Source organism: Panthera tigris, chromosome F3, assembly GCF_018350195.1.
Source record: "Panthera tigris isolate Pti1 chromosome F3, P.tigris_Pti1_mat1.1, whole genome shotgun sequence".
Lineage (NCBI taxonomy): Eukaryota > Metazoa > Chordata > Mammalia > Carnivora > Felidae > Panthera > Panthera tigris.
Window position 1 is genome coordinate 23,708,301 of NC_056678.1, and position 24,689 is coordinate 23,732,989.

General features: G+C 41.1%; 1 protein-coding gene and 1 long non-coding RNA gene across 3 annotated transcripts in view; one reads left to right on the plus strand and one right to left on the minus strand.

Annotated features, from left to right (window-relative positions):
* The window catches only part of NIBAN1 (niban apoptosis regulator 1), a 151,154-nt gene extending 143,127 nt beyond the window's left edge, over window positions 1–8,027 (plus strand). Inside the window, exons 13-14 of the mRNA XM_042977049.1 lie at window positions 1,754–1,865; window positions 3,460–8,027. Of these exons, the coding sequence (XP_042832983.1) occupies window positions 1,754–1,865; window positions 3,460–4,586 (1,239 nt within the window). The 3' untranslated portion in view covers window positions 4,587–8,027. The remainder of the gene's footprint in view (window positions 1–1,753; window positions 1,866–3,459) is intronic.
* LOC102969720 overlaps window positions 1–24,689 on the minus strand; it is a 41,650-nt gene that overhangs the window by 8,144 nt on the left and 8,817 nt on the right. The window contains exons 2-4 of one of the 2 annotated variants that reach the window (XR_001511747.2): window positions 21,763–21,809; window positions 17,648–17,759; window positions 10,559–10,752 (exon numbers count right to left, since the gene is read on the minus strand). This is a non-coding gene — a long non-coding RNA (uncharacterized LOC102969720). Of the gene's footprint in view, window positions 1–10,558; window positions 10,753–17,647; window positions 17,760–21,762; window positions 21,810–24,689 lie in introns of those variants that run through there. The other variant, XR_006214241.1, reaches the window with a different exon arrangement.

Here is a 24,689-nt window from a genome sequence, read left to right on the forward strand (position 1 = left end):
CCAATGTCCCTGCTGTCCTGGAGTTCATAGCCTAGAGGCAGCTGACAGGCATGGACAGGCATATAGTATGCCATGTGATGAGCACAGCAGTGGCCTTATGGGGAAGAGCAATGGCCACGGTTCTGAGCCGGGTGCCCAGCTCTGCTTATGGGGTCAGGGAGGATGTCCCAGAGTCATGTTTTCACCTAGTCCTTAGGCACCAGTCAGGGGAGTAAAGAATGGGAGACCACCTAGGGAGATGAAAGGGTGTTGCAGACATGAGCCTGTGCCCCTCGCTTTGCAGAGGAAGGGAGAGGCACAGAGCAGTGACATGACTTGCTCAGGTCCCACAGCTAATCCAGGGCCGTGTCCAGCCTCCTGGGCAGTGCTTTTTCCACACAGTTCTCGTCTGTGTGTCAGTCCTGCCTCACAGACCCTCTCAGGGTCATGGAAGCTCATGCCTTTTCAATCCTTTGGCTTTGCTCTAGGGCGGATATAAAGGGACCCCATTATCACCTGTTGTGACCTGGTCCTGAACAACAGGCCCCCAAGTCCTATAGCACTGACTTGTCTGCATGTAGTGGCTTCTGATCGCCTGCTGTAAATCCTGTCCCTTCAGGCGAAAAGCATCAAATCCCGCTGCTAAGGCCCTGGCCCTTGGGGCCCTTCCAGCACCATCAGCTGTAAGGATAACTGAGTTCATCACTGGCATTTGATTTGGTACATTTTGATCCCTTCTGTGTCCTCATGCTGATAACTGGGATATGATTTGGTACATTTTGACCCCTTGCTGTCCTCGAGCCATCTGGAAACTCTCCGAAAGCAGGAATGGTTAAGGGCTTCTGCATCCTGCCTAGGTTTGTCAATGAGTGTCAGGGCCAGTTGGAGGGAAAGGAGAGAATGTTCCTGAAGAACTCTTGACTAGAGATTCCCCACACCTGAAAAAGGCCCCATCCTAATAAAGTTAAATATCTAGTCCAGGGACCCAGGAATTTCACTTCTAGGTATGAACTTAAGATAAATAAACCCCTAAATCCAAAAAGATCATGCAAAGGATGTTTATAGCAATTATATTCATAACAGTTAAAAATGGAAAAATCTCAACACCATCGATAGGAGTATAGCTAAACAATTTTAGTCCACCCATATAGTGAATGCCTTTCATCAATAAAAGGGAGTGAGCTACTGATACAGGCAGCAACACGGATGACTCTCTAAGCCAAATACACAAGAAGATATGATGCAATTTATATAAAGTTCAAGAATTAGAAAAACTAATCTATTGTGACAGATATCAGAGTAATGCTTATCCCTTGGCGGGGCTATAGGCTGGACAAAATGCACAGGGTGTTGGAAATGTTCTCTGTCATGATCTGGGCTATAGTTGCGTGGGTTTAGTTAATATATTTAAAATCACTGAGATGCACTTATAAAATGTGTACATTTTACCGTGTGTAACTTACTTGGTAAAGTCCTGTTGGAGTTTAAAAGGAAAAAAAAGAGGAAGAAGGGAGCATTTTGGTTGTGATGAAAAAAAAAAGGAGGGCCTTGAGACCCACTGACCCACCGACAGGGCTTTGAGATGATCAAAATCTGTGTGCGCAGTACAGGAAATGGTGCCTTGGTGCCTGGGGAAAAGGAAGGGAATGACCAACGGCTGAGTGCCCCACTCTCCGAGGAGGGGGTCACGAGTAGGAGCCATACTCTCTGTACCTCCTCTACAAATTGCCCTCTCATGCCTTGTCCTCTGTCTTCCTATCTCTCACCCTCCCAGGAGCTCCAGAAATACGAGCAGTTCATTTTTGCAGATCACACCAATATGATTCACGTTGAAAATGTCTATGAGGAGATTTTACATCAGAGCCTCCTTGACGAAACCCTGAAAGGTAAGGAAGATTTACTTGGTGCCGAGAGTGGGGATACCAGATAGATGGGAGTACCCCTCAAAGGGGATCCAGCGAGGCCAGTGAGGTTTCTCAACAGGGATGAAAGGGGAAGAAGCAATCGATACTGGTTTGTTGGGGAGACAGAGAGGAAAGAGAGAGGGATACTGACCTTGACTGAGGTTCATGGTTTGGCACACACTGTGCTGGCCCGTTAGATATTATTTCTTTGAATATCAATAAGAACTCTGTGAGACAGGAATTTCAAGCTTCATTTTTCAGAGAAAACCGAGGTTTGGGGAGATTAAGGCTGGACTGTCTCATGAACAGCTGTCTTCCTCCGGCTGCTCCAGACAGAAACAAAGGAAAACAGGTGCTTTTAGCCACAGACTCACAGCCCCTCCCAGAGCCAGGAGGAGGTGAATCCAGGAAAAAGGGCTGCCAGCTGCTCCCTCAGCACATTCCTCACCTCCCGTCAGCTGGACAGAAGCAGACACGGGGTGCCGACACAGTGCTCCGTGTCCACTATCTGTGGACTGAGGCCTTGCTTGTGATGGGACCGTGGACAGGAAATCTTTGATAGAAATACGCCGGACAGGGCCATTCCCTGAAACCGTAGGCCTGAAACGTATCTGGTCTTCGTGGAGAAGGTGTTAGTATCCCCAAAAACCCTCCACAAAGAAAACTGGCCAGGCACAAGCCCCAGGTCACAGTAGCCAATCCGACGAGATAAAAAATGTAAAGATGTCAGCACAGTGTGTGATAGGAGGGGCCCGCTCAAGGCCAGTCCACCGTGGCACCTTTGAGCCAATTAGGAAATGGCTCCCGTTCTCCAGGCACTTGATTGCTCTCTGTCAAAAAATTGCCGTGATACACTGATTTTATCAGAGTAAGGTGCTCTGCTGCCAGGTGCTGGAGAATTTTGCTGACTACACAAATCTGCGCTGATCCTGGAGCGAATGGCGCCCCCTTGAGTGTGATCCTTTTGGGCACTATACAACTGGCACAGCTATAGTGGAGGTCAAACTGTCAGCCGCTATCATTATTTTTACTGTTTGTAGTCCTCTCAAGGCCTCTAAGACTGAGTGGATGCACACAGGTCTTCATTCTAGACACTACACGTCAACAGGGCTCTCTCTGCATGCTCAGTACGGAGTACACGTTACACACTCAGGACTAGACTGGGAGGTGAAGCAGAGAAATGTCAGGCCTGCCCCTGCACTGGGGCCTCCATGAGTGCTACAGATGATACTATTCTACATTGCGAGCTCCTTGAAAGCAAAAGCCGTACTTTATTCATCTTTGGATTCTCAAAGTCTGTCCCATCGTTGATGCCCACTTTGAAAAAATGAATGAGCAAAGGAATGAATGAATGAACACTACAGAGGTCCAGAGTTTGGAATGAGTTTGTGCGCTTTTGGTCGTCAGGGAAGGACAGCTGGAAGAGGGTGAACAAAAACTGGAATTTGAAGTCGAGAAATGTATGTGGATAGCCAGAAAAGCTGGGAAGGAAGCTTGGCTTCTGGATAAAATCAGAAACCCCAGGGTGGCCGGGGCAGAGTGTTAATGTCATGTTTTGTGTTCTGGTCTCTCTCAGTGATAAAGGAAGCTGCTATCCTGAAGAAACACAACTTATTTGAAGACAACATGGCCTTGCCCAGTGAAAGCGTGTCCAGCTTAACTGATCTAAAAACCCCTGCAGGGTCAAACCAGGCCAGCCCTGCCAGGAGAGCCTCAGCCATTCTGCCAGGAGTTTCAGATAGTGAGTCCCTGAGTAATGAAGTATTCCAGGAGTCAGGGGAAAAGAAGCAGCCTGGGGTCCCTAGTCCGTTGGCCAAAGAAGAAAGCCTTTCTCTTCCTGTACCCGACCCTCCCCCGGGTGAGAATGGACAGGTGATTATTGCAGGCATGGATGGCCCTGTCGTAGATCTTGTGGCTGCAGAGGACACGGCAGGAGCCCTGGGCACATGCTCACCAGAGCTGGAGTTTGGAGGGGCTCCTGAGGGTGGAGAGCCCACCTGCGAAAAGCCAGAATCCAGCTCTGCCTCAGGCTCCTTAAAGGAGCTCAGAAATTTGTTGACAGTGACCATTGAGGTACCAGTGGAATCTGCCACCCTTGAGATTGAAAAAGATACAAACGAGGAGACCCTTGTTCCCCAAGAAATTGAAAAATTAGAGGAAACGACTCAGACCTACACAGAGGCCGGTCCAGCAGCTGCCTCCAGCCAACACAGCTGTGAAGAGAATGAAGTCAGTGAGAGGGAGGCCCATTCTCCCCCTCCGGAGGCGGAGGCTGGCAGGGTGGAGTTGGGGGGATTTGTGGAGGCTCAGCTGATCTGTGAAGGGCTCACCCAGGGTGACAGCCGCCCAGACCCCACAGAGCAGCAAGCAGAGGCCGGGGAGCCCACTGAGAGCGAGCTCACAGGCAGGGCTTCCAGACTGGAGGCCCAGGCTGTATCCACTGTGGAGGGTGAGGCCGGGCAGCAAGAAGATTGCATTTCCAGGGCTGACCACACGTGCCCCAGTGAGAGCCAGGTTTCTGTGGAAGAAGCGGTGGGAGGGAATAGCAGCATGGCCCAGGCTGCTGCCAGTGTGGAGACAGAGCAGATTCAGGCTGCTGGTGTTCATGAGTGTCAGTGGGTGGTGGAGAATGTTCCAAACATCGATCTGCTAGATTCACAAGACGTCGGGGAGAGTACCCTAGGGCGACCCTCAGAAGAGTGAAAGGGGCAATTTGGCATAAGTATTTCTTTGCACAAACTCAGCCAGAGGTTAATGGTTATGGGTATGCTTAGGGGTTACACGCAAGTTGTTACCATAAAAAGCAAACAAACAAAAAAACAAAATTAAGTACTTAGTGTGTGTGATGAAACCAGAGGATATGCACACCGGGCATGTGCACTGAGGCAGACCTTTGTGGAATTGAACAGTTCTACCATGAATTACTGCGTTAGCATTTTAATAGGAATTACAAAGTAATGGAGTGTTTGGGGTGAAAGGCAGCTGAGGGTGTCTAAGGGAAGCAGTGGTGTTCCAGCAAAGATGAAGAAAACAGTGGGAGCACGGTTGCCAATACACTGCACATTTTCCTCTAATGCACTTTAAGGCTTTTTAATTTTGGGTAAGAATGCAAATGTGTATTGTAAATCCAGCTTCACCGTCTACTATCCCCACTTCACTGTCCCTGAAGGACTCAGCATTCATCCACAGTCAGACCGCAGGAAAGGGTAGGTGGCAAGCACTGGTCACCCTGCTGTGGGCAGTCCTACAGCGCCTGAGACGTTATGCCTGAGAGAGCCCATGGGGAGCTGAGCAGAAACAGAGGAACGTTGTGGTCTGTGGGACTGTCTGAGCCTGTTACTAATTCCGCTATCAATGTCTTGTTAATTAATCGTGTTGATTCTTATTAATTAATCACCTTTTGGGGAAATTCAGATGAGGCAAGAAAATTTCCTTGGCATGTGTAAGCCTGAAAGCATTCCAAATTAGTCTTAGAATGTGCAGAGAGAGCTTAGCTAATTACCGAGTGTAAAAGACTACCAATTAAACAAGCATTATTTGAAAGCTACTGTATGCCACGTGCTGTGCTAGGCATAGTAATAACAAAAAAGAAGAAGAAAAGATAAAGGTGCTTTGTCTAGCATAAATTAAAAGGCCTATGGGAACTTAAAGAAAAAAAATATGTCCATTTTCAAACCATGACAACTTTCTGTCTATCCGGATATTCAGCAGTCCTGGTTCATTCCCAGAGGGGGAATAAGGTGAATAAATGGGGAAGGAAGGAAGAAAGGAAGGAAGGAAGGAGAGAGAAGAAAAAAGAAAGGCAGGTGGACAGCGAAAGAGAGAAAGAAAAAAGCCAAGTTGTACAATATCAAATTCCAAAGATGTCACCCCAAGTGGAAATCATTTGTTTGATCATGCAGCAAGTTAACTGAGTCCCAATTATGTCCCCGGCACTGGAGATGCTGTAGTGAAAAAGACTCTGTTCCTCTCTCCCAGAACTTACACCTTAATGGAAATAGACACAGATACATCTTCTCGATGGATCGTGACCAATGATAACTGTTAATGTTAAAGGACTTACTTGCAAAAGATTAAAAAGATGTGTTCTAATCTTCAAGAAAATACCATGTTATTTTTTAAAAGCTTCTGGCCCAGGAACTACCTGTTGATACTTCCTTGCATAAATTTTAGCATTAGATCCCAACGTATTGTCCTAAAAGCCTGTTTTGATCATCATCAGCAAATTTATATCAGTTATTTTATCCCACAGTTTAACTATTTAACCAGGAATTAAAATATAGCTCTGTCCACCTCCCCAGGAAGAATTTCTAGGTTTCTACATCACAAAGAATGAAGAATAATCAGTATAACTATATTCTCATATTGAATCATTATAACTTCTCTTAGGGTGTTTAGATCTTCACATCTATGAAGGATCTCCTTGTAGGGAAAGAAGGCAGAGGCCACTCCTCCCCTGGTCCCCTGCAGTACCCAGTGTTCACTCATATCCTTGCATTTAAGCATAGAGTATTGAAATTCTATTTACTTCCCGTCTCTTCCGGGGGCCCCTCTGCTCAAGGACAGAAACTGGGGTTTATTAATCATGTGTGCTTCCTGCTAGGGAGACACAGCCTTGAGTAACGGCTCACTGCCTTCTCAAGCCACTTTCATATCCCTAGTGCTGAGCATAAGCACTGGCACGCGTCAAGCTGCTCAGGAAATGTGAGAACTGAACGCCCGCCACGCTGCTGTGCCGGGGCTATCTGGGGCTTGCTGTCAGGCAGGGAGACGTTTTTAACTGGACTTTTTGCCTTTGGGGAGTCTTCCCTTAAGGCGAGTCCAAAGTCCAAGAGGCAGACAGCCAGATGGTCAGATGCGCTGCCCAGTAAGGCCAGGAGCCAAAGGAGCAGTGCCCAGCCCCACCCGGGACTGCCCTTCTCTCTCCAGGAGAAGTCAGCGAGCAAGGAGGTACATGCGCTCAGTACGAGCCCATGCTGGAGCTTCCCACCTTCCTCCCTTTGCTCACCTCAGGGCTTCTTGGACCCCTCGGAAAACTAAGAGATTTTTCCAACCCTAAAGAAAGTACATCTCACTGCATTGGATGGATGAACATCAGTGACCTCTCTTTACCCATCTTGTAGGCCAGAGGGTGCTGGGAGGATATAGCTGACAATACAAATAATTTTTCTGTACAGATTTCACAAAAGACAAGTTCACTAGATTAAGCGGGATGATTGTTCTGTTTGAAGGTGGAACAGGAAACTAACATTCGTTAAAAATATTCCTTATTCATTTCAACATGTCGAATGGCATAGCTCCATATTACTATGAGCTTGTCTTGTTTTTAATAGACTTGTTCATGTTGATTCAGTGGTTTCCAGGTTAGAGCAAGGTTACTATAATTTAAATGAGCAGCATGAAAGGCTTCTGCAGGCTGCTCTAGGGATCTCTCCTATGGGCAAATCCATTAGAAATGCATAAAACCTCAGGACATGGTTTTTGGCAAAAATCCCATGACTTTAAATGAGCTATGTTACTATTGACCTTTTACAAAGAGAATGTTTTCCTTGAAAAAATTTGGCTTGTCATTTTTTCCTTTGCAGCTTAGAGTGGAGACAGTGGTGCCTTGAGTCATGCAGAGAAAACTCTTTTCAAAAAAAAATATTTTGGAAATCACAAGGATAAGATTCCGACCTGTCCAAAAGCTTTTATAAAGAGGCTGAGTGTGAGGAACTGCAGGTCTTTGGGCCTGATCCTCTACATTTTATTGCAAAGATTCTTAAGTCTGGTTTTGTGACCCTCCAGACTGGAGTCGGTGATTTCAAAGGGTTTCACAGTTCTGCCAGATGAGTGATTTTCATTCTTTATAAAAAGTGCTAAATGCTATATGCTACATAGCAATTTTACTATGGGGAGGGGAAGGGCATTACTGATTAAAGCAATACAGATTCAGTAGGTTAAAAAAAGTCAGCTACGTGTGTCTTCTTACTTTACCCAGGGTTTGGGGACCTGCCTTCTGAAGTCTGTAACTTCAAGAATAAAATCTACACTGTGGATGGGTTTTTCTGGTCACTATATAAAGCAAATAAACTTAAAAGCACTTTGTAACCACATATTTACTCTGCCAAGTGCCTATATTCCAATAAAATGTTCATCCTTGAAGACTTGTCCAAATGTCATATTTATTTAGAATGGGGGTGGTTTCTTTTAAGCAAACGTCATACTCGAGCTGGGAGTAACACCCTCAGACGGAAGAGTGAGTCACTATTGCCGTATTATGGAACTTTTCATTTTCTGTTGTCAGAAAGGAGTCCACAGAGAAGTCACTTAATGTCAGAGGTAATTATGCTTTGAAACTTAGGCTTATTTCTCTAGAAATAATTTCTCTATGTCTGTAATAATGGGCAATTACTCTTGACGTAATTGAACTACTGTTCAAACAAATTTATCTGCAATGGGTAACACTAAGCAAAACATCCATTCTTTCTACAGTCATGCATAAAATAATATTTACTCACCAATATCCACAGTTGCTCATTCCTCCAGGAATTAATTCATCCAAAAAATAATGATTCTGTATTTATTATATGTAGGCACTCTAGTGGGTACTGGAGAAACAGAGGTGAACATGATGGATATGTCCCTGATATCCCCAAACTCAAGTTCTCAGGGTAAACATGGCCAGGGAGAGCCAAGAATGGGTATTTGCTTCCTAGCCTGGTGTAAAACACCTCTCAACCTTCGCCATAGTCTTCTCCTTTCCAAGAATTTCTGATCCTCTTTGTCAATCTGGCCAATGCCCACTTTTCCTGTAAGAGTCAGGATAAGTCAGGACAAACCTCCCCCCACCCTCACCACAACCACGATAACACTTTGCTGAACTGTCACCCTAATTTACTTGCCCACTTCTGGTTGTTTTCTCTTACTCTACCACAGCCATCTACCTTCTCTGTCTTCAGTCTTTGTGTCCCCAACAGAGCATACCTCCCTGTGTACAGAAAGTGCTCAATAAATGTTGAATGAATGAATAAATATCACCAATCCCAGCAATGGTCCGAGAAGCTGGCAACTTTACTCACCCTCAGCCTGTTGAGATAGTTCTGTTTTAGTGATGGAATTTCATCCTGTGTTTGTGCACACCTGTCACTCTGGGAGAGGACATCAGAGCCAAGTTGCCCCCAAATCAAGCTGGCTAATATGAAGCACTCCTAGTTTTCAGAACACTAACCTCCACTGGATTTTCCTGAGGTCCCTATGAGGTCAGCAAGGTAAAAAGAAGTTTACTCTTGGATTTTACCCAAATCTGCGAGACATGAGCAAATGCCCAACTAATTCATGGAGAGCGTCTGCCTTCGGGCAAGCCTTCTTCTTGAGGTTAGGCAAGGAGCAGGAAAGAAGCTGTGGTCCCTGCTTTTAGGGAACTGAGTCCAGTTGGGAAGACTGAGAAGCAAGTGGTGGTTCTGCAGGCAGAGGAGGAAGCGTTCTGGCAGCACAGATAAAGGGCAACTAAAGACTCTACTCAAGCAATTTGAGATTTGGTTGTTGAACCTATTGAGACTGCCCTTTATTTCCTGCTTTTATTTCTTCCCTGTCATGGACTAAAGTCCAGATTCTAGCAGCCTACAGATGAAGAAAATTTGTATCAAGACCCCTTTCCATCAACCCCTATCCGCTCTTTTCAGGAATCTTGAGTCCTCTCTGGATACTGATCCACACCTTCTGCAGATCCATTGTGGTTTACTTCATGGAATCCAAATTAATGGATTATTAATTTCCCCCTCTGGTCTCTACACAAAGGGATACACACATGTAGTAGTGAGGCCTCTCTTTAGCGATTCTAAGTAGAACTGTTGGGGTAGGAAAGTGGGTGTATGTGTTGGGGAATTGTTACAAGGTACTGAAGTGATTTTCAAGCTTAGGGGTGGCATTTGGTAGATAACACTTAAAACCCCCTTCCCTCCTTGCTCCCACATTCTATGCTGCTTCCTGAATCATGTGGGGGACAGTTTTTTTGTACGTTGGTTTGAGAGAGATCATGCGGGGGAAAAAGGATGGTATTTTCATTTCTATCTGTCGGAGGCTTCAAGTTAAACCCATGAATTTTTGATTCAGGCCCTAGAATAAATGATGTTTTCCATGTACCATCAGGACTCATTCATGGAGTAATTTTTTCAAAAAAATATTTTTTTTGATATCTACTAACGTGCTGTGGACTCTGCTAGGCCCTGGGAACAGAATGGCAGACAAAACAATCAGCGCCCACCCTTACTGCATCCAGACGGTGGGTTGTCTTTTTTTGCCCTGACGAGTTGTATTACTCAACTTAAGCGAAATACTCTTAAATATAAATGAGCCTCTCCACCTTTCAGATCACATTTTTAGAATTTGTCACTAAGGTTGCTTATAAATTTGACTTTCTTTATGAGAAAATTGTATGGCTGTCAACTTACTGTGTGAACTTGAGCTAATTACTTACACTTTATAAAATCAGTTTGTAAAATGGGAATAACACACACATCACAAGGTTATGATGATGATTAAAAGAGATAATTTGTAGTAGATATTTAAGCACATATGAACAAAATGAGACTCAGAGAAGTAACTTCCTGAAGATTACACAGCTAGTAACTAATTGAACCAGGTGCATCATTTAGCAATTGCTGCAAAACAAAACCACTGCAAAACTCAGTGGCTTAAAATAGGGATAATTTATTATTGCTCAGAAGACTACAAGCCAGGAATCAGTAGATAGTTCTTCTGATCTTGGATGGCCCTCTCAACATGTTTGGAGGCTGGCTGTATGTCAATCTTGCCCAGTGGGGTTTGGGACATCTGGGCTCTACTCCATGTGGTCTCTCATCCTTCAGCAGACTGGTTCAGGCTCATTCTTGTGGTACAAGCAAGGTTGAGAGAGAGAGGGAAGGAGAGAGAGAAGGAGGAGAAATAAAAGGAGGAGAAGAAGAAGTAGAAGAAGGAGGAGGAGGAGAAAAAGAAGAAGGAGGAGGAGGGGAAACAAAAGCTTCTTGAGACCTGGGCTCAGAACTGGTGCAACATCCCTTCTGCCTTACCCTATTGGTCAAAGCAAGTCATAAGACTGGCCAAGATTCAAGGTATGGGAAGAGCTACAAAGTCACATTGTATTGGGCATGAGTCCAGGGAAGCCATTAACTGGGGGCATCAATGCAATCAGCCTACTTCACCAGGATTCAAATGACTCCTGTACTATGTACAAAACCCATACCCTTGCTTCTGTATTATGTTAACCATAAACGCTCACACAGACAACATTGGTGTCTGTCACATACTTCCCCAACACCTATGTGCCGTTCCAACCCCACTCACCATTAGGTGAACAAAATATGAGGTCTCCCAACTCCAATCCTTTGATCTATCAAAGAATCTTGATTTTTGCATTGGTTTTGAAAATTCATCTTCTATTAAAAAATATGTTTTTAAAACTTATACACCATGTAAGGAGAAAGGTCTAAAAGGGATTTTTCTCCCTATCTTAGCAACAGAATTCACACTGTTTATATGCTGCTTTGATCAAATATAACAAGATCAGTGGTCATGATCAACATGTTAATTAACTCAAGGAAAGGGAGAAATTTGACCTGTGGCAAATGTAGTATATAACCTCAGAAAAAGAAGCACAATTCTCTACAACAAACATGGCAATAACAGACACAGTTTTCCATAGCAAACAATCATAGCCTTCAGAAAAGGTTGCAATCCTTGGGAAATGATTATAAACACACTCCCACTTTTGAGGGGAAACTCTTGTCTTCTCAAAAGTAAAACAAACGAAACAAAAAATTTAAAACTAGCTAGAAATTCTATTCCCTGCCACCAAAGAAATAAGGATAAATCTTACATAAAACCTTTGTCCTACCTTTATTCTTTGTAACTCTAAGGTAACTGATTTATAAATATTCCTAACCCCTCTCCTTTTCCTATTAAAATATGATCCTCAGGATATAACATTTTTACAAGCAGTTCTAAAAAAAATAAAAATAAGAAAAATAAAAGCAGTTCTATCAGAGTTTTCCTCTCTAGTTTTCTTGCTAGAATATTGTTGTTGTGATGTATGACTGTTTTTCCCCTCCAAATTTTAATGAAGGCTGAATAAAAGATCTGGGGCTTCTACTCTCCATCTTGTAGTATACCATCTCACCAAGAATGTTCTTTCTTTTCTGTCTGTCTAACACATGGGACCACATCAGGACTTACATTCCATTTCTAGTATCAACTCCAAGCCTTACTCGGGATTCTTTTGGCTGTTATGTTAACAACATTGATTTTGGCACTGAATTATGCATCACCAAGAAATTTTTAATGATTTCCCAAGTGTTTTGACTCGCAACTTTTGGAGGGGAGGGAGTTTGCCCTATATGTCCAGATATTCAATATATTCATAGAATCACGAATGGTTAGGGTTGAAGATACCCTGATGTTCACCCAGTGCAAATGCACCCATAGCACTGGCATTTCCCCTTTCAAACCTTCCTGCTAAGTGGCCATCCACCAGGGATGGGGAACTTACTATCTCCCAAAGATTATTGCATTTTCAGACAGCTCTGATGCTTGGAGAGCAAAGATTTTACTCTTTCATTCTCTACTTTTTCTCCACTAACATCCTCAACTATAATTTCTATCCCATGGGGCCCATTCAGTCCATCAGGGCTATATGCAGTATTCTAAGCTCTTTTCCTCATGACAGATTTCAAATCTCCAAACAACTGATATCACTTCCCAGAATAAATATCCCCAAATTCTTCTCTCTTTTTTTTTAATGTGACGTGGCTCTTAAATTGTACTTATTTTTTGTTGAGGTATAATTAACATAAGTTATATTAGTTGTAGGTGTACAACATTGATTCAACAATTCTATACATTACTCAGTGCTCACTGTGATAAGTATAGTCACCATCTGTCACCAAACAATGTTACTATATTATTAATCATATTTAAATTTTTAATTAATTAGGTAGAGTGGTAGCCAAGAAGCCGGACTGATAGAACAGTCATGAAAATTATGTTTCTGGGGGTGCCTAAGTGGCTCAGTCGGTTAAGCATCTGACTTAGGCCCAGGTCATGATCTCACAGTTCGTGGGTTCAAGCCCCACGTAGAGCTCTGTGCTGACAGCTCAGAGTCTGGAGCCTGCCTCGGATTCTGTGTCTCCCTCTCTCTCTGCCCCTTCCCTGCTCACACTCTGTCTCTCTGTCTCTCTCTCAAAAGCAAATAAAAATTTAAAAATAAATAAATAAAATACAATAAAATTATGTTTCTGGCCGGGTAATTACCAACACGAGCTAATACCCCATCATGAATATGGTAGCTTAAACCATCATTGAGAAATGTGACTTGTGCCTGGCAATTACTTCCATACCACAAGCACATGGAAAAGATGAACACCATCATCTCTGGCAAGAAGCTCCACAACAAGGTACAGCCTACATCATTCAGCTAATAAAGCAGATTTAGTCTCCATTTAAACTGCAGGAAGAAGAGAGAGGAGAAAGGATTGTTCTCTCCATCTGCAGGTCTCCAAACTCATAGCTGCACTGAACTTCAAAACACCAAGAAGAACCATTTAAATATTCTCTCAGCTGAGCTATTTTATTCTTAACGTATATAGGTGTACCAACCTTGGAAAGGATTGTTTACAAATAGTTTGCAATAATGTGGAAAAGGCTTAGCCATGGTTTTGAACTTTTTTTAAAACCTCAAGAAGATTACATACATATGCATAGGCAAAAAAAAAAAAAAAAAGCTTGAAAGAAATTTGGCTGAAATGAAAACAGTGGCTTGGGCTGATGGGATTTTAAATGTTTATTATTATTCTTTGTATCCTCCACCCTGACCCTCATGTTCCACAGTGAAGATATATTACTGTCAAATCAGGAAAACATGAATGTTTAAAAATATTTTAAATTTTAATTTAAATTGGGCAAAAGGATCCTCTTTTTCTAGAGTCCTGTAAGTTAAGGGATTCTTTGGGTGTATCCTTTAACAACAGTGTATAATAGGGAGTGATATATAAACAAAAGGGAAAAATTCACAAGAAACCTTTGTCAAGTTAAAACTATCCCCTAAAATAACCATTTGATGAGTACTGTTCTGAAGGGCTCTGCTGCTTCTTTGAGGTTCTGATCTCGATTCAAATCTTCTTCACCATAACTCCTGTGGTGATGCCCTGGCATCTGTCAGATCACCTTGCTGGCACTTTCTTCCCATCATGGAGGGCCAAACACCTGAGCACAGCAAGATCTAACGGGCTTCCTGGTGGGGAGTTAGGAACATCTAGGTTCTATTTTCAGCCATATAGTACTGAGGAATCCCCCAAGAGGTCTAACATGAAAGACAACTTAATTTATTTAAGCCCATTACTGCTTGCTTGATATGCCTTAAGAAATTCCAAATACAAAAAGAGATCACACTCATTAAAGCACAACATGACACGCTGTGAAAAACACAGCATATGGCTATTATCTGAAGTCTGAAAAGCCTGAATAACCCTTGATGTGTAAACGGGTCCTTTTTGATTCTCTGAAAAATAGTGGTTTCAAGATCAAAACCACAGATGGAAAGTCTCTCAGTGGGTAAAAAGCACCTGAAGATAAAGTTGATAGAGTCTATGAAGGGGATGAGGTTAAATACATGAACACAGAGAATTTTAAACACATCTGCGTGAACAAGACAATCTCATAATTACTCTTTAAAATTTAGTAAACCCATAAAAATGGGAGAGACACTCCTTTAAATATTTTTTTCACTCCTAGTTATGTAATAGTTATCCTGGAAGTAGTTAACTTTGTTCCACTTATTTAAAACAGGTGACCCTTTATAAATTATACATAGCTGCCATCAAGAATCTATTCGGGGGGCACCTGTGTGGCTCATTCGGTTAAGTGTCTGACTTTGGCTCAGGTCATGATCTTGTGGTTCGTGAGTTCAAGCCCCACATCGGGCTAGCTGCTGTCAGCTCAGAGCCTGCTTCAGGTCCTCTGTGCCTCTTTCTCTCTGCCCCTCCCCCACTTGCGCTCTCTCAAAAATAAATAAAACATTAAAAAAGGAATCTATTTGGGAAAAATATTAGTTCCAGATCAGCAGTGTTATAGTAAAATCCTTGAGAACAAGGATTATGCACTAAATTTCATGCCTACCTCTTACTAAACTACTGCTAAGGTGGAAGTTGATTGTGAGATTGTAAAGTTCATTTTCTTCTCCTCTGTTATTTACCTGGACTTTTGACTCCCATCCCTAGGCCTTAGCTTAGATTTGTTTCACAGTACTTTTCCCTCTGTAAGAAAAGTATACATACATATATAAATGTATGCACACACACACACATACACATACATACATATATATATATTTCTTTTTTAAAATTTTTTTTTAGTGTTTATTTTTGAGAGAGAGAGGGAGAGAGAGAGAGAGGGGCAGAGAGAAGGAGACACAGAATCCAAAGCAGGCTCCAGGCTCTGAGCTGTCAGCACAGAGCCCGACACAGGGCTCAAACTCATGAACCATGAGACTATGACCTGAGCTGAAGTCAGACGCCTAACTGACTGAGCCACCCAGGTGCCCCTATATATATTTCTTTATTGTTTACTTTTTAAATTTACTTATACCCATGACTCACAGATCAAGAGTTGCATGCTCCTCCAACTGAGCCAGCCAGGTGCCCCTCTCTCTGTACTTCAGATGCACCAATAAGATGTTAGTTACCAAGTGCTAATCTTCTTGTCTCAGTCAAAGCTATTTGGAGACAAGTAACAAAACCCTACCCACACTAGCTTAGGCAAAAAAAGAGGAGAATTGACAAGTCTATTGAACTGTCTCTTCAAAACTACAGAACCCAAAAGTCATCACTCCATCTTTCTCCACCTGTACTGCCACCTGGGGGCAAATCCTTTCCTGCCTCCTCCAGCTTCTGGTGGTGCTTTTGGCTTGTGCCTGCCTAACTGTAATCTCTGCTTCAGTCTTCCCTTCTGTTTCTTATAAAGACATTTGTCATTGGCTTTAGGGCCACCCAGATAATTGCACCTTGAGATCCATAATTACATCTGAAAAGACCCTATCTCCAAACAAGATCACATTCAAAGGTTACAGGGGTGAAACATAGATGTATCTTTTGGGGGCCATCATTCAAATCACTACAAAGGCCTTTTAAGGTACCATAAGGTACTTAAAAACATCAAGAGGATACAAGAGGGAAGGGAGAAAAGGGTTATGATTTGGGATTTTTCTTCTCGAAATTGTAGGATACAGAATTGAAAAGGTGTAATACAATTTCAAGAATATACAGGATCCTATTTTCCAGGTTATAAATTTTACAGTCCTAGATATTCTCTGATGTGTTCATTCATCTAACCTTTGGGCCATGTGATAGGCCATACCTATCATACAAGTGTGGTGGTGTTTTTTGCTTGTAAAAACTTTCCTGACAAAAAATTGTTTGGCAGTATGAGACAATCCACATCATATGAATTTTGCTCCACTATCATAAAAAATCATCCTTTGAAGGGCTTCATCAAATTTCCCCTGGTACTTTTCAATCCTTTGGTATTTAAATCACTCTTTCTCAAAGAACTTACTGTATTCTAGAGACACCGGTATTAAACTAAAAATGATATTTGAGTGCAGACTAACTTTTTCAGCGGTCAGTTCTTAGTGAATATTTTCATCTTAAAATAACTCTTGCTTTTATCCATAAATTGTATTTTCAGAGTTTTGGAGAACGAATATTTGATAAAAGAGCTTCTATTGACAAATGAGAAATGTGTCAAACAAGGAAGAGGAACAGGAATTATTCTGTTTGCCCTGGGGAGGAGCAGACTTGAACTGAGGTTAGATGACAGAGCATGATAGCTGTGAAGTTCCTTACACAGTACCTGGAAGTTTTTAAGTTGCATTAAATGGTAAGACTCATATGGCAAGAAGCATTTGATATATTTTAATTATGCTAAAGGAAAAAGTCTTAGAAATTGAAAGTACAGAGAGCCAAATTTCTTCCCACTATAAAGGGTTTCTGATAGTTGAGACTGTCCATAAATGGAAAAGATCATCACACAGAGTATTAAAGACATCCATCATTAGAAATTTTTCAACCCAATATCAGTGACTCTGGGATACACTATCAGTGTCTTTGCATTGATTTGGGGTATGAGAGAGTACAGAGTGGAGAGGTTAAAAAACTCTTAGGTTTAAAACTCTGTAAATTTTTGATTAGGATTATGTGCCATAAAATAGGTCAATTCAAGCCTGGAAAAAGAGGGCCTTTTTTCCTTTGTTTTGTTTTGTTTTGTTTTGTTTTTGCAACTACATTAAAAAAATTTTTTTTTAATGTTTATTTTTGAGACAGAGAGACAGAGTGGAAGCAGGGGAGGGGCAGAGAGAGACTGAGACACAGAATCTGAAGCAGGCTCCAGGCTCTGAGCTGTCAGCACAGAGCCTGACGTGGGGCTCAAACTCATGAGCCCTGAAATCATGACCTGAGCCAAAGTCAGATGCTTAACCAACTGAGCCATCCAGGCACCCCTCTCCTATGCAGCTTCTAAATCAGCACCATCCAACAGAAATATGATATGAATCAGAATGTAATTAAAAATTTCTAGTTATCACATTAAAGAAAGTGAAAACAAGCAAAATTAGTGTTCATAATATATTTTAACACATCTAAAATATTATCACATAAACATGTAATCAATGTTAAAAATCATCAGATATTCTACATTATATTTTCATAATAACTCTTTTAAATCCAGTATATACTTACATTTATGAAGTAACCATATTTCAGGTGCTCAATAACCACATGTGGCTAGTGGCTACCATATTGAACAGCACAGTTCTAGAATATGCCATTAATGAAAACACAGAGCAGATTTCTAGGAGTTAAAAAAAAAAAAGAACCAACTTCATAAATGCACACAAATGGTTTCCAAAATCCAGCTTCCCTGGCATACTAGAGGAATGGAAATGATCAGAAAACACTTCTGTTTAACTGGTGAACATTCACACTTCCTTGGGTGATTGCTCTCATAATTTCCCTGCTTTCTCACCAAAATCTAGCATTAAGTAAATTAAATAACTTTGCAAAGCACTAAGTTTCCTTATGAACTTCTAACACTCCACCGTTCCAAAAGTAAAACAGTAAATAACAACCCTCTAGTACGTTAATGTTAATCCTATTATATTTTGCTATTTTATCCATTCTTTTATTCCAGGAGCAACCGCAATTACCGATACAGTAGTAGCTCCTGTCTGTGGTTTCATTTCTTGTGGTTTCAGTCACCTGTGGTCAACCACTGTCCAGAGCAGATGATCCTCCTTCTGTTGTATGGTCAGAAGGTTGACAGTAGCCCAATGCTGTATCACAATGCCTGGCTCATTCCCCTCACTTCATCTCATCACATAGACATTTTACCATCTCACATCACAAAAAGAAAGGTGAGTACAGTACAATAAGACATTTTGAAGAAGACAGAGAGAGAGAGAGAGAGAGAGAGGGAGAGGGAGACCACATTCACATAACTTTTATTACAGTATGATTATTATAATTGTTCTATTTTATTATTGTTGTTGTTAATCTTTTACTGTGACCAACCTATAAATTAAATTTCATCACAGGTATGTGTGTATCAAATAAATAGTACATATAGGGTTTGGTCCTATCCAGGTTTTCAGGCATCCACCGGGTGGAACATATCTCCCATGGATAAGAAGGGACAACTGTAGTACAGCTTTTACCGTTTACTAGTTGTGGCTTATCACCATGGGATTGAAGTAGTCTCAAGGGAAGCTGCTTTGTAATATTTCCAGTGACACATTATCTCTATGCATCTTACCCAGAGGAGAAAGGATAAAGTCATAAACTGGGCTACCTCTATAACTGTAAAATTCCCCCAAAGCTTGGTCAAAATAATGATGTGTTTTAACACTCTCCAAAGAGATCCTATTACTTATTTATAGCTTTTAGGAATTTTATAGGTGGGGAACACTTTCGCTCTGTTGGTAGGAATGCAAACTGAGCAGTCACATTGGAAAACAGTATGGAAGTTCCTCAAAAATTAAAAATAGAGCTCTCCTATGACCCAGCAATTACGCTACTAGGTATTTATCCAAAGGATACAAAAATACTGATTCAAAGGGGCACATGCACCCCAATGTTTATAGCAGCGCTATCAACAATAGCCAAATTACAGAAAGAGCCCAAATGTCTATCAACTGACAAATGGATAAAGAAGATGTGGTATAAATGTGGTATATATATATATATATATATATATATATATATATGTGTGTGTGTGTGATGGAATATTACTTAGCGATCACAAATAATGAAATCTTGCCATTTGCAACAATGTACATGGAACTAGAGTGCATTATGCTAAGAAAAAGACAAATACCGTATGATTTCTCTCATATATGGAATTTAAGAAACAAAGCAGATGACCATAGGAGAAGGGAAAGAAAGATAAGATAAAAACAGACAAAAAATAAGATAAAAATTTAAGACTCTTAAATATGGAGAACAAACAGGGTTGTTGAGGGGAGGTGGGTAGGGGGGTGGGCTACATGGGTGATGGGCATTAAGGAGGCCACTTGTTGGGATGAGGGCTGGGTGTTATATGTAAATGATGAATCACTAAATTCTACTCCTGAAACCAATACTACACTATATGTTAACTAACTTGAATTTAAATTAAAAAAATTAAGTAGCACCTGGATGGCTCAGTCGGTTAAGCCTGTGACTCTTGATTCACATTGGGTCATGATCCCAGGGTGGAGTCGATCCCCATGTCAGGCTCCGTGCTGAGCATGGAGCTTGCTTGGGATACTCTCTCTCTCTCCCTCAAAAGAAATAGATAAAACTTTTGAAAATAAACAAATATGTAAATAAATAAATAAAATTTTTAAAAAAGGAGTTTGATGAGTTATATGTAATAAGAAAAATTAAAAGTAAAATGGAACAGATTTTCCAGTTAACCCATTTTAGGAGTCCATAAATATTTCAAAACTCATAGTTGCATCTTCAGTAGAAGTGTGATCATGACTGTAAAAACACCAAAGCTAGACTTCCCAATATTTGTTAGCCTCTTCTCCTTTCTAGTTGTACAATCTCTTGGATTTAATCTGGACACATGGCTGCCCAGTTACAAGCAAAAAATCTCAGCCTTCCTTGCAGCTAGGTGTGACCAATTGATTAATTCCTTTCCGATGAGATGTGAGCATCAGTGAGGTGTGCACCTTCCTGGTCACATCCTTTATAAAGGAAACTGCTTCCTCTCTTCCCTCTCCTTCCCTTTCAGGCCAATGGGAAGGTTTAAGTGATGCTGGTGAACCATTTTCTACCATAGAGAAGCCTGCTAGGGAGACTTTATAAGATGACCTAACTAGTGCTACTGTCTAACTGCCTGTGTGTTTCACTTGTTAATGTAAAGGCAAACCTAATTACATCTGCCACTGGCATATCACTTTATTAATTTTTCCTCACTCCTCTCAAGTTATTTAATGGATATAATTTTTCTGTAAACATTTGCTGAATATCCACTGCAACAGAACCCACCTTAGGGAATTTGCTAGTGAGATAAGGACCTTTCAGTGCTTTCTGCAGCATGGGGCACTATTGACTACTCCTTCCTTCCAACTTTCTCATCCTTTGACTTCAGTGACTCACCTGTGGTTTGCTTTCTGGCTTTCTTTTCTTTGCTACTCTTCTTCCACTTCTTATTTTGGAGATCCCCAACGTTCCTTCCTGAAACTTCTCTTGTCACCTATCATTCTTAGCCTTTCTGGAGTCATGAACCTCTCGGATATTGTGCTGCAATACGTTCTAGGGGGAGGACTTGTCACATATAATTTTAGGATTACATGGACGTACTGAGACAACTGGTAGATTCTCAAAGGGTTCTTACCCCTGAGATTAAGAACAATTTTTCCATGGCTTTAACTTCCTCCCATGGTGCTTAATAACTCCCTTTTATACTTAACCGGGATCTCTCTCTTTCTCTCTGTCTCTGTCTCTCTCTCTCCCTCCAGACCCACACATCTGGCTGCTTACTGTATTCCTCACTTGGATGTCAAACAGGCACCTTCCATTCAAACTTATCATGTCCCAAATGAACTTATCATCTATCCCCCTTCTCTTCAGCTGTCCTTCATCCTCTGGTTTCCATCTTGGTGAGTGGCACCACATTCCAATAAATTGTCCAAGTTGTAAAGAAATAAAAGCATCAATCCAGATTACTACTTCTGAAAAAAAAACATTTGTTGAATGACTAATGAATAAATGGAAAGATAGATCAAGTATGCTGGAGAAAAAAGAGAATAACTATTGAGAATGATGTGTACTAAAGTTTATGCTCAAATGTGCACACAGGGCTAGAGGCAGGTTTAAATAAGTAGTCATCAAACAAGTGAATGTGTATTTATTAAGTACCTTTTAGTACAAGGCACTGTGTTAGGCACTGATTTCATTCAGGATTCTATTTTAACAATATTTTCAGGGAAATGAGGAACATGATTTGTCAGAAAAGAGTAGTCAGAGTATATTAAGTGGGATAAATTTTTACTGAAGTTCAATTAATCTTACCTCATGACCAAGAAATGCTAAATCACTAATAACTTCTCTAATTCTCATTAATAACAGCTCTCTAATTCTTATCTAATTAATAATACTGTTCCTTATTATGCCTTCAAAGATGTCATCATAGTTCATACACAGTAGCTGTGATAATGGAAACTCAAGAAGATGGGCTGCTCTTTGGAGTTTAAGGTCATTAAATCTGGCATCTTTCCCTTCCTGAATTCCCATAGCTCTTTATTTGCTTTTCTCTGATGGCATTTATTTTCCCCTTTATTTTATGATGATTTGTGTGCATATCTTACCTCTTATCAGAAAGATTTTCTCCCCCCACAGACTCTGTGCTTTATATCTGGAAGGAGAACATTAAATACTGAGTCAATGAATGCTTTCCAGTTAAAAAAAAAAAAAAAAAACTCATTTAAAGGTAACATCAAATAAATCCTATAAAGTTGAGTAAATCTTGTTACAAGTGATGTTAAGAAGTTTGTGATATTTTCCAATATGACAGCAGCATAATATTTAAGTTACAGATGTTTGTTTTAGTACTATAAGATAGTTGGGAACATGTTAACCCATCTTAGATAGTAATTTATGAGGGAAGGTATTGGCTGGTTGAATGCAGCCTCCAGAGCCAGACTGTGTGGGTTCAAATCCCGGCTTTGCCATTCAATGGCTGGGAGGCTGAGGACCCCTTGGTGCTTCACTTCCTTCATCTGGAAAATGAGAATCTTAATAGGACTTACTTCCCGGAATTTTTTAAAAGGATGAAAAATAATGTACACACATAAGGCACCTAGAATGGTGTTAGAATTCATTAGACACTAGCCTTCATTTTCTTACAATTTTAACAAGAATAAGGGGAGCTGTGATTAGATTAGGAAAGAATGGAATTTTCTTCTTAGACAACATGATATAGATAACATCTCTCCTATCTTTCCAGCTCAAAACATTCCTATGATCCCCACATTTTCCATGACACCACAAATGCTTATCAGGTATTTTCAAGATGTAGGTAAGAGTTGGAACACATTTTATTGTAAACGAAAAGGTTTAAGTTTCACACAAATAGTGTTTTATCCTTTTTAGCATTCCCTACTCAAAAGACTTATTTGCCTTCCCAAGAACAAGGCAACAGATTTTACCATCCTCTCACTCTGTCCCCAGTAAAAAATACTTTCTAGAATTTAAAGAAAGAGACTGGATCTAACCAAATCTAAGGCACAATGCAAAGAGTTAATCAGAAAATTCCAGATTGTCTAGGTCGACTTGTGGGCCTCCTCAAATGTTCTCACTGTGCCATTGGTGCCCATTACTGCTGACAGCCCCCTATTGGGGAAGCCTCAGGCAATGTCAGAGGTGGGAAGAGAGGGTGGCTGCAACTTAACTTGGTGCAGAAGCTCCAAAGAATAGAACATTTCAGAGAGGGGGCCACACAAAACATCAGAATAAGAGGCTCTGATAGTCCACCCAGTCATGGGATGATGAGTGACAGAGCTGCCTTTGCTTCACACAAGAGCACTTCTTAGTCCTGGGGGCCTGCTCCTTCCTGGGTCACATGACGTGTCTCTGCCATGGTGAACCCTCACACAAGAAAAGGCCAGCATTTCTCAACCCATACACGTCCACAGGCAGCTGTCTTTATCATTTCAGGAAAAGGTCATGGCAGTGACAGAAATTTTGTTTTGCCTAAAAAAGGAATGCTCTTTGAAAAAATTTTCAGTGCATCCTAGAGAAGTGCTTTTTAGTTTCCATAACTGAGTGGTAAATGTAAATTTACACCAAGGGTGTGATTTTTATATTGTATTTTACCAAAGTGGTAAAATGTGGGTGCAAAAATTGTTTTCCCCTTAGTGTTTCAGAGTAAGTATGACTGGAAACAAGACAAAACAGACACCAAACTTAGTCAATATGAATGTTCGTGGGCAAACATGGTTGAAAATATAGCTTAATTTCAATATCGGTCTTATTCTTCTTCCTATAATTTTCATTGTATTCTATAACTGATTAGTCTGTCCAATTTCTTGGTGACTCATTATTACATTTTTCTTAGCAAAGGAGGAGACTTGTATTTCCTGTTAGCAGGACTTTCTTTTCTTGAATTGTACCACCTATACTGTTTTTTTCTTCCTTTTATTCAAAATAGCGTGGTGGTACAAGAAGAAGCCAGGCTAGAACTTGCTGTGGTGTGTTCATTTATCTGTTAGAATCTGACATAGGTTGGGGATGAGGTCCTTGGATTTTTGAGGTGATGTAATGTAGTTTGGGTTTTATTTTTTTTAATGTTTATTTATTTTTGAGAGAGGGAGAGCACATGTGAGCAGGTGAGAGGCAGAGAGACGGGGGGACGGAGGATCAGAAGCAGGTTCTGTGCTGAGAGCAGAGAGCCTGATGTGGGGCTTGAACTCACAGACTGTGAGACTGTGACCTGAGCCAAAGTCAGATGGTTAAGGCCAACTGAACCACCCAGGTGCCCCATATAATTTATCATTTATATTGAGACATTTTTGAAAATGAAAGGGGGCACTACTCAGGATAATAGGACAGTGTAAATCAAGACTGTCACAAGCAAAACCAGAATTTATGGTAGAAATGATCTGGCCTTCTATCCAAATCTTGACTGTGCCAATTTCCTACTTTGACATGTGCAAAGTGATAAACCTCTTTGAACTTCATTTTCTGCATCTGCAAAAGAAAGATAACAATTCTCAAATGTTGAGGGAGAGGGGGAAGTGCCTGACATATTATGTATCCTTTGTAAGTATTATCAAGATAATGTTTGCCATGTATACCTTAAAATTCTTCACAATAGACAGTATGATATTATAAATGGATCAGGTTAAGTTATACTAGGGGTGCAATCAGTTGTCCCAATCAGAAATTCCCACTCCAGGGGCACCCGACTTAGTCGGTTGAGTGTCTGACTCTTGATTTTGGCTCAGGTCATGATCTCATGGTTCAGGAAACAGAGCCCCATGTCAGGCTTTGCACTCTGTGCGTGGAGCCGGCTTGGAATTCTCTCTCTCTTCCCCCTCCCCCCACCAAAGAAATAAACTAAAAAAAGAAAAAGAAAAAGAAATTCCCACTCCAGGATGGCAGCTAAGGGGTCTCAACAGGATGTAGGTACTATAAGCACATCTTTCCAACTTATCTGAATGCAGACTAAAGATCATTTTATTTACTATAACAAGTGTCAAAAATGAATTTTTCATTGTTGGAATTAGTGGTTTGT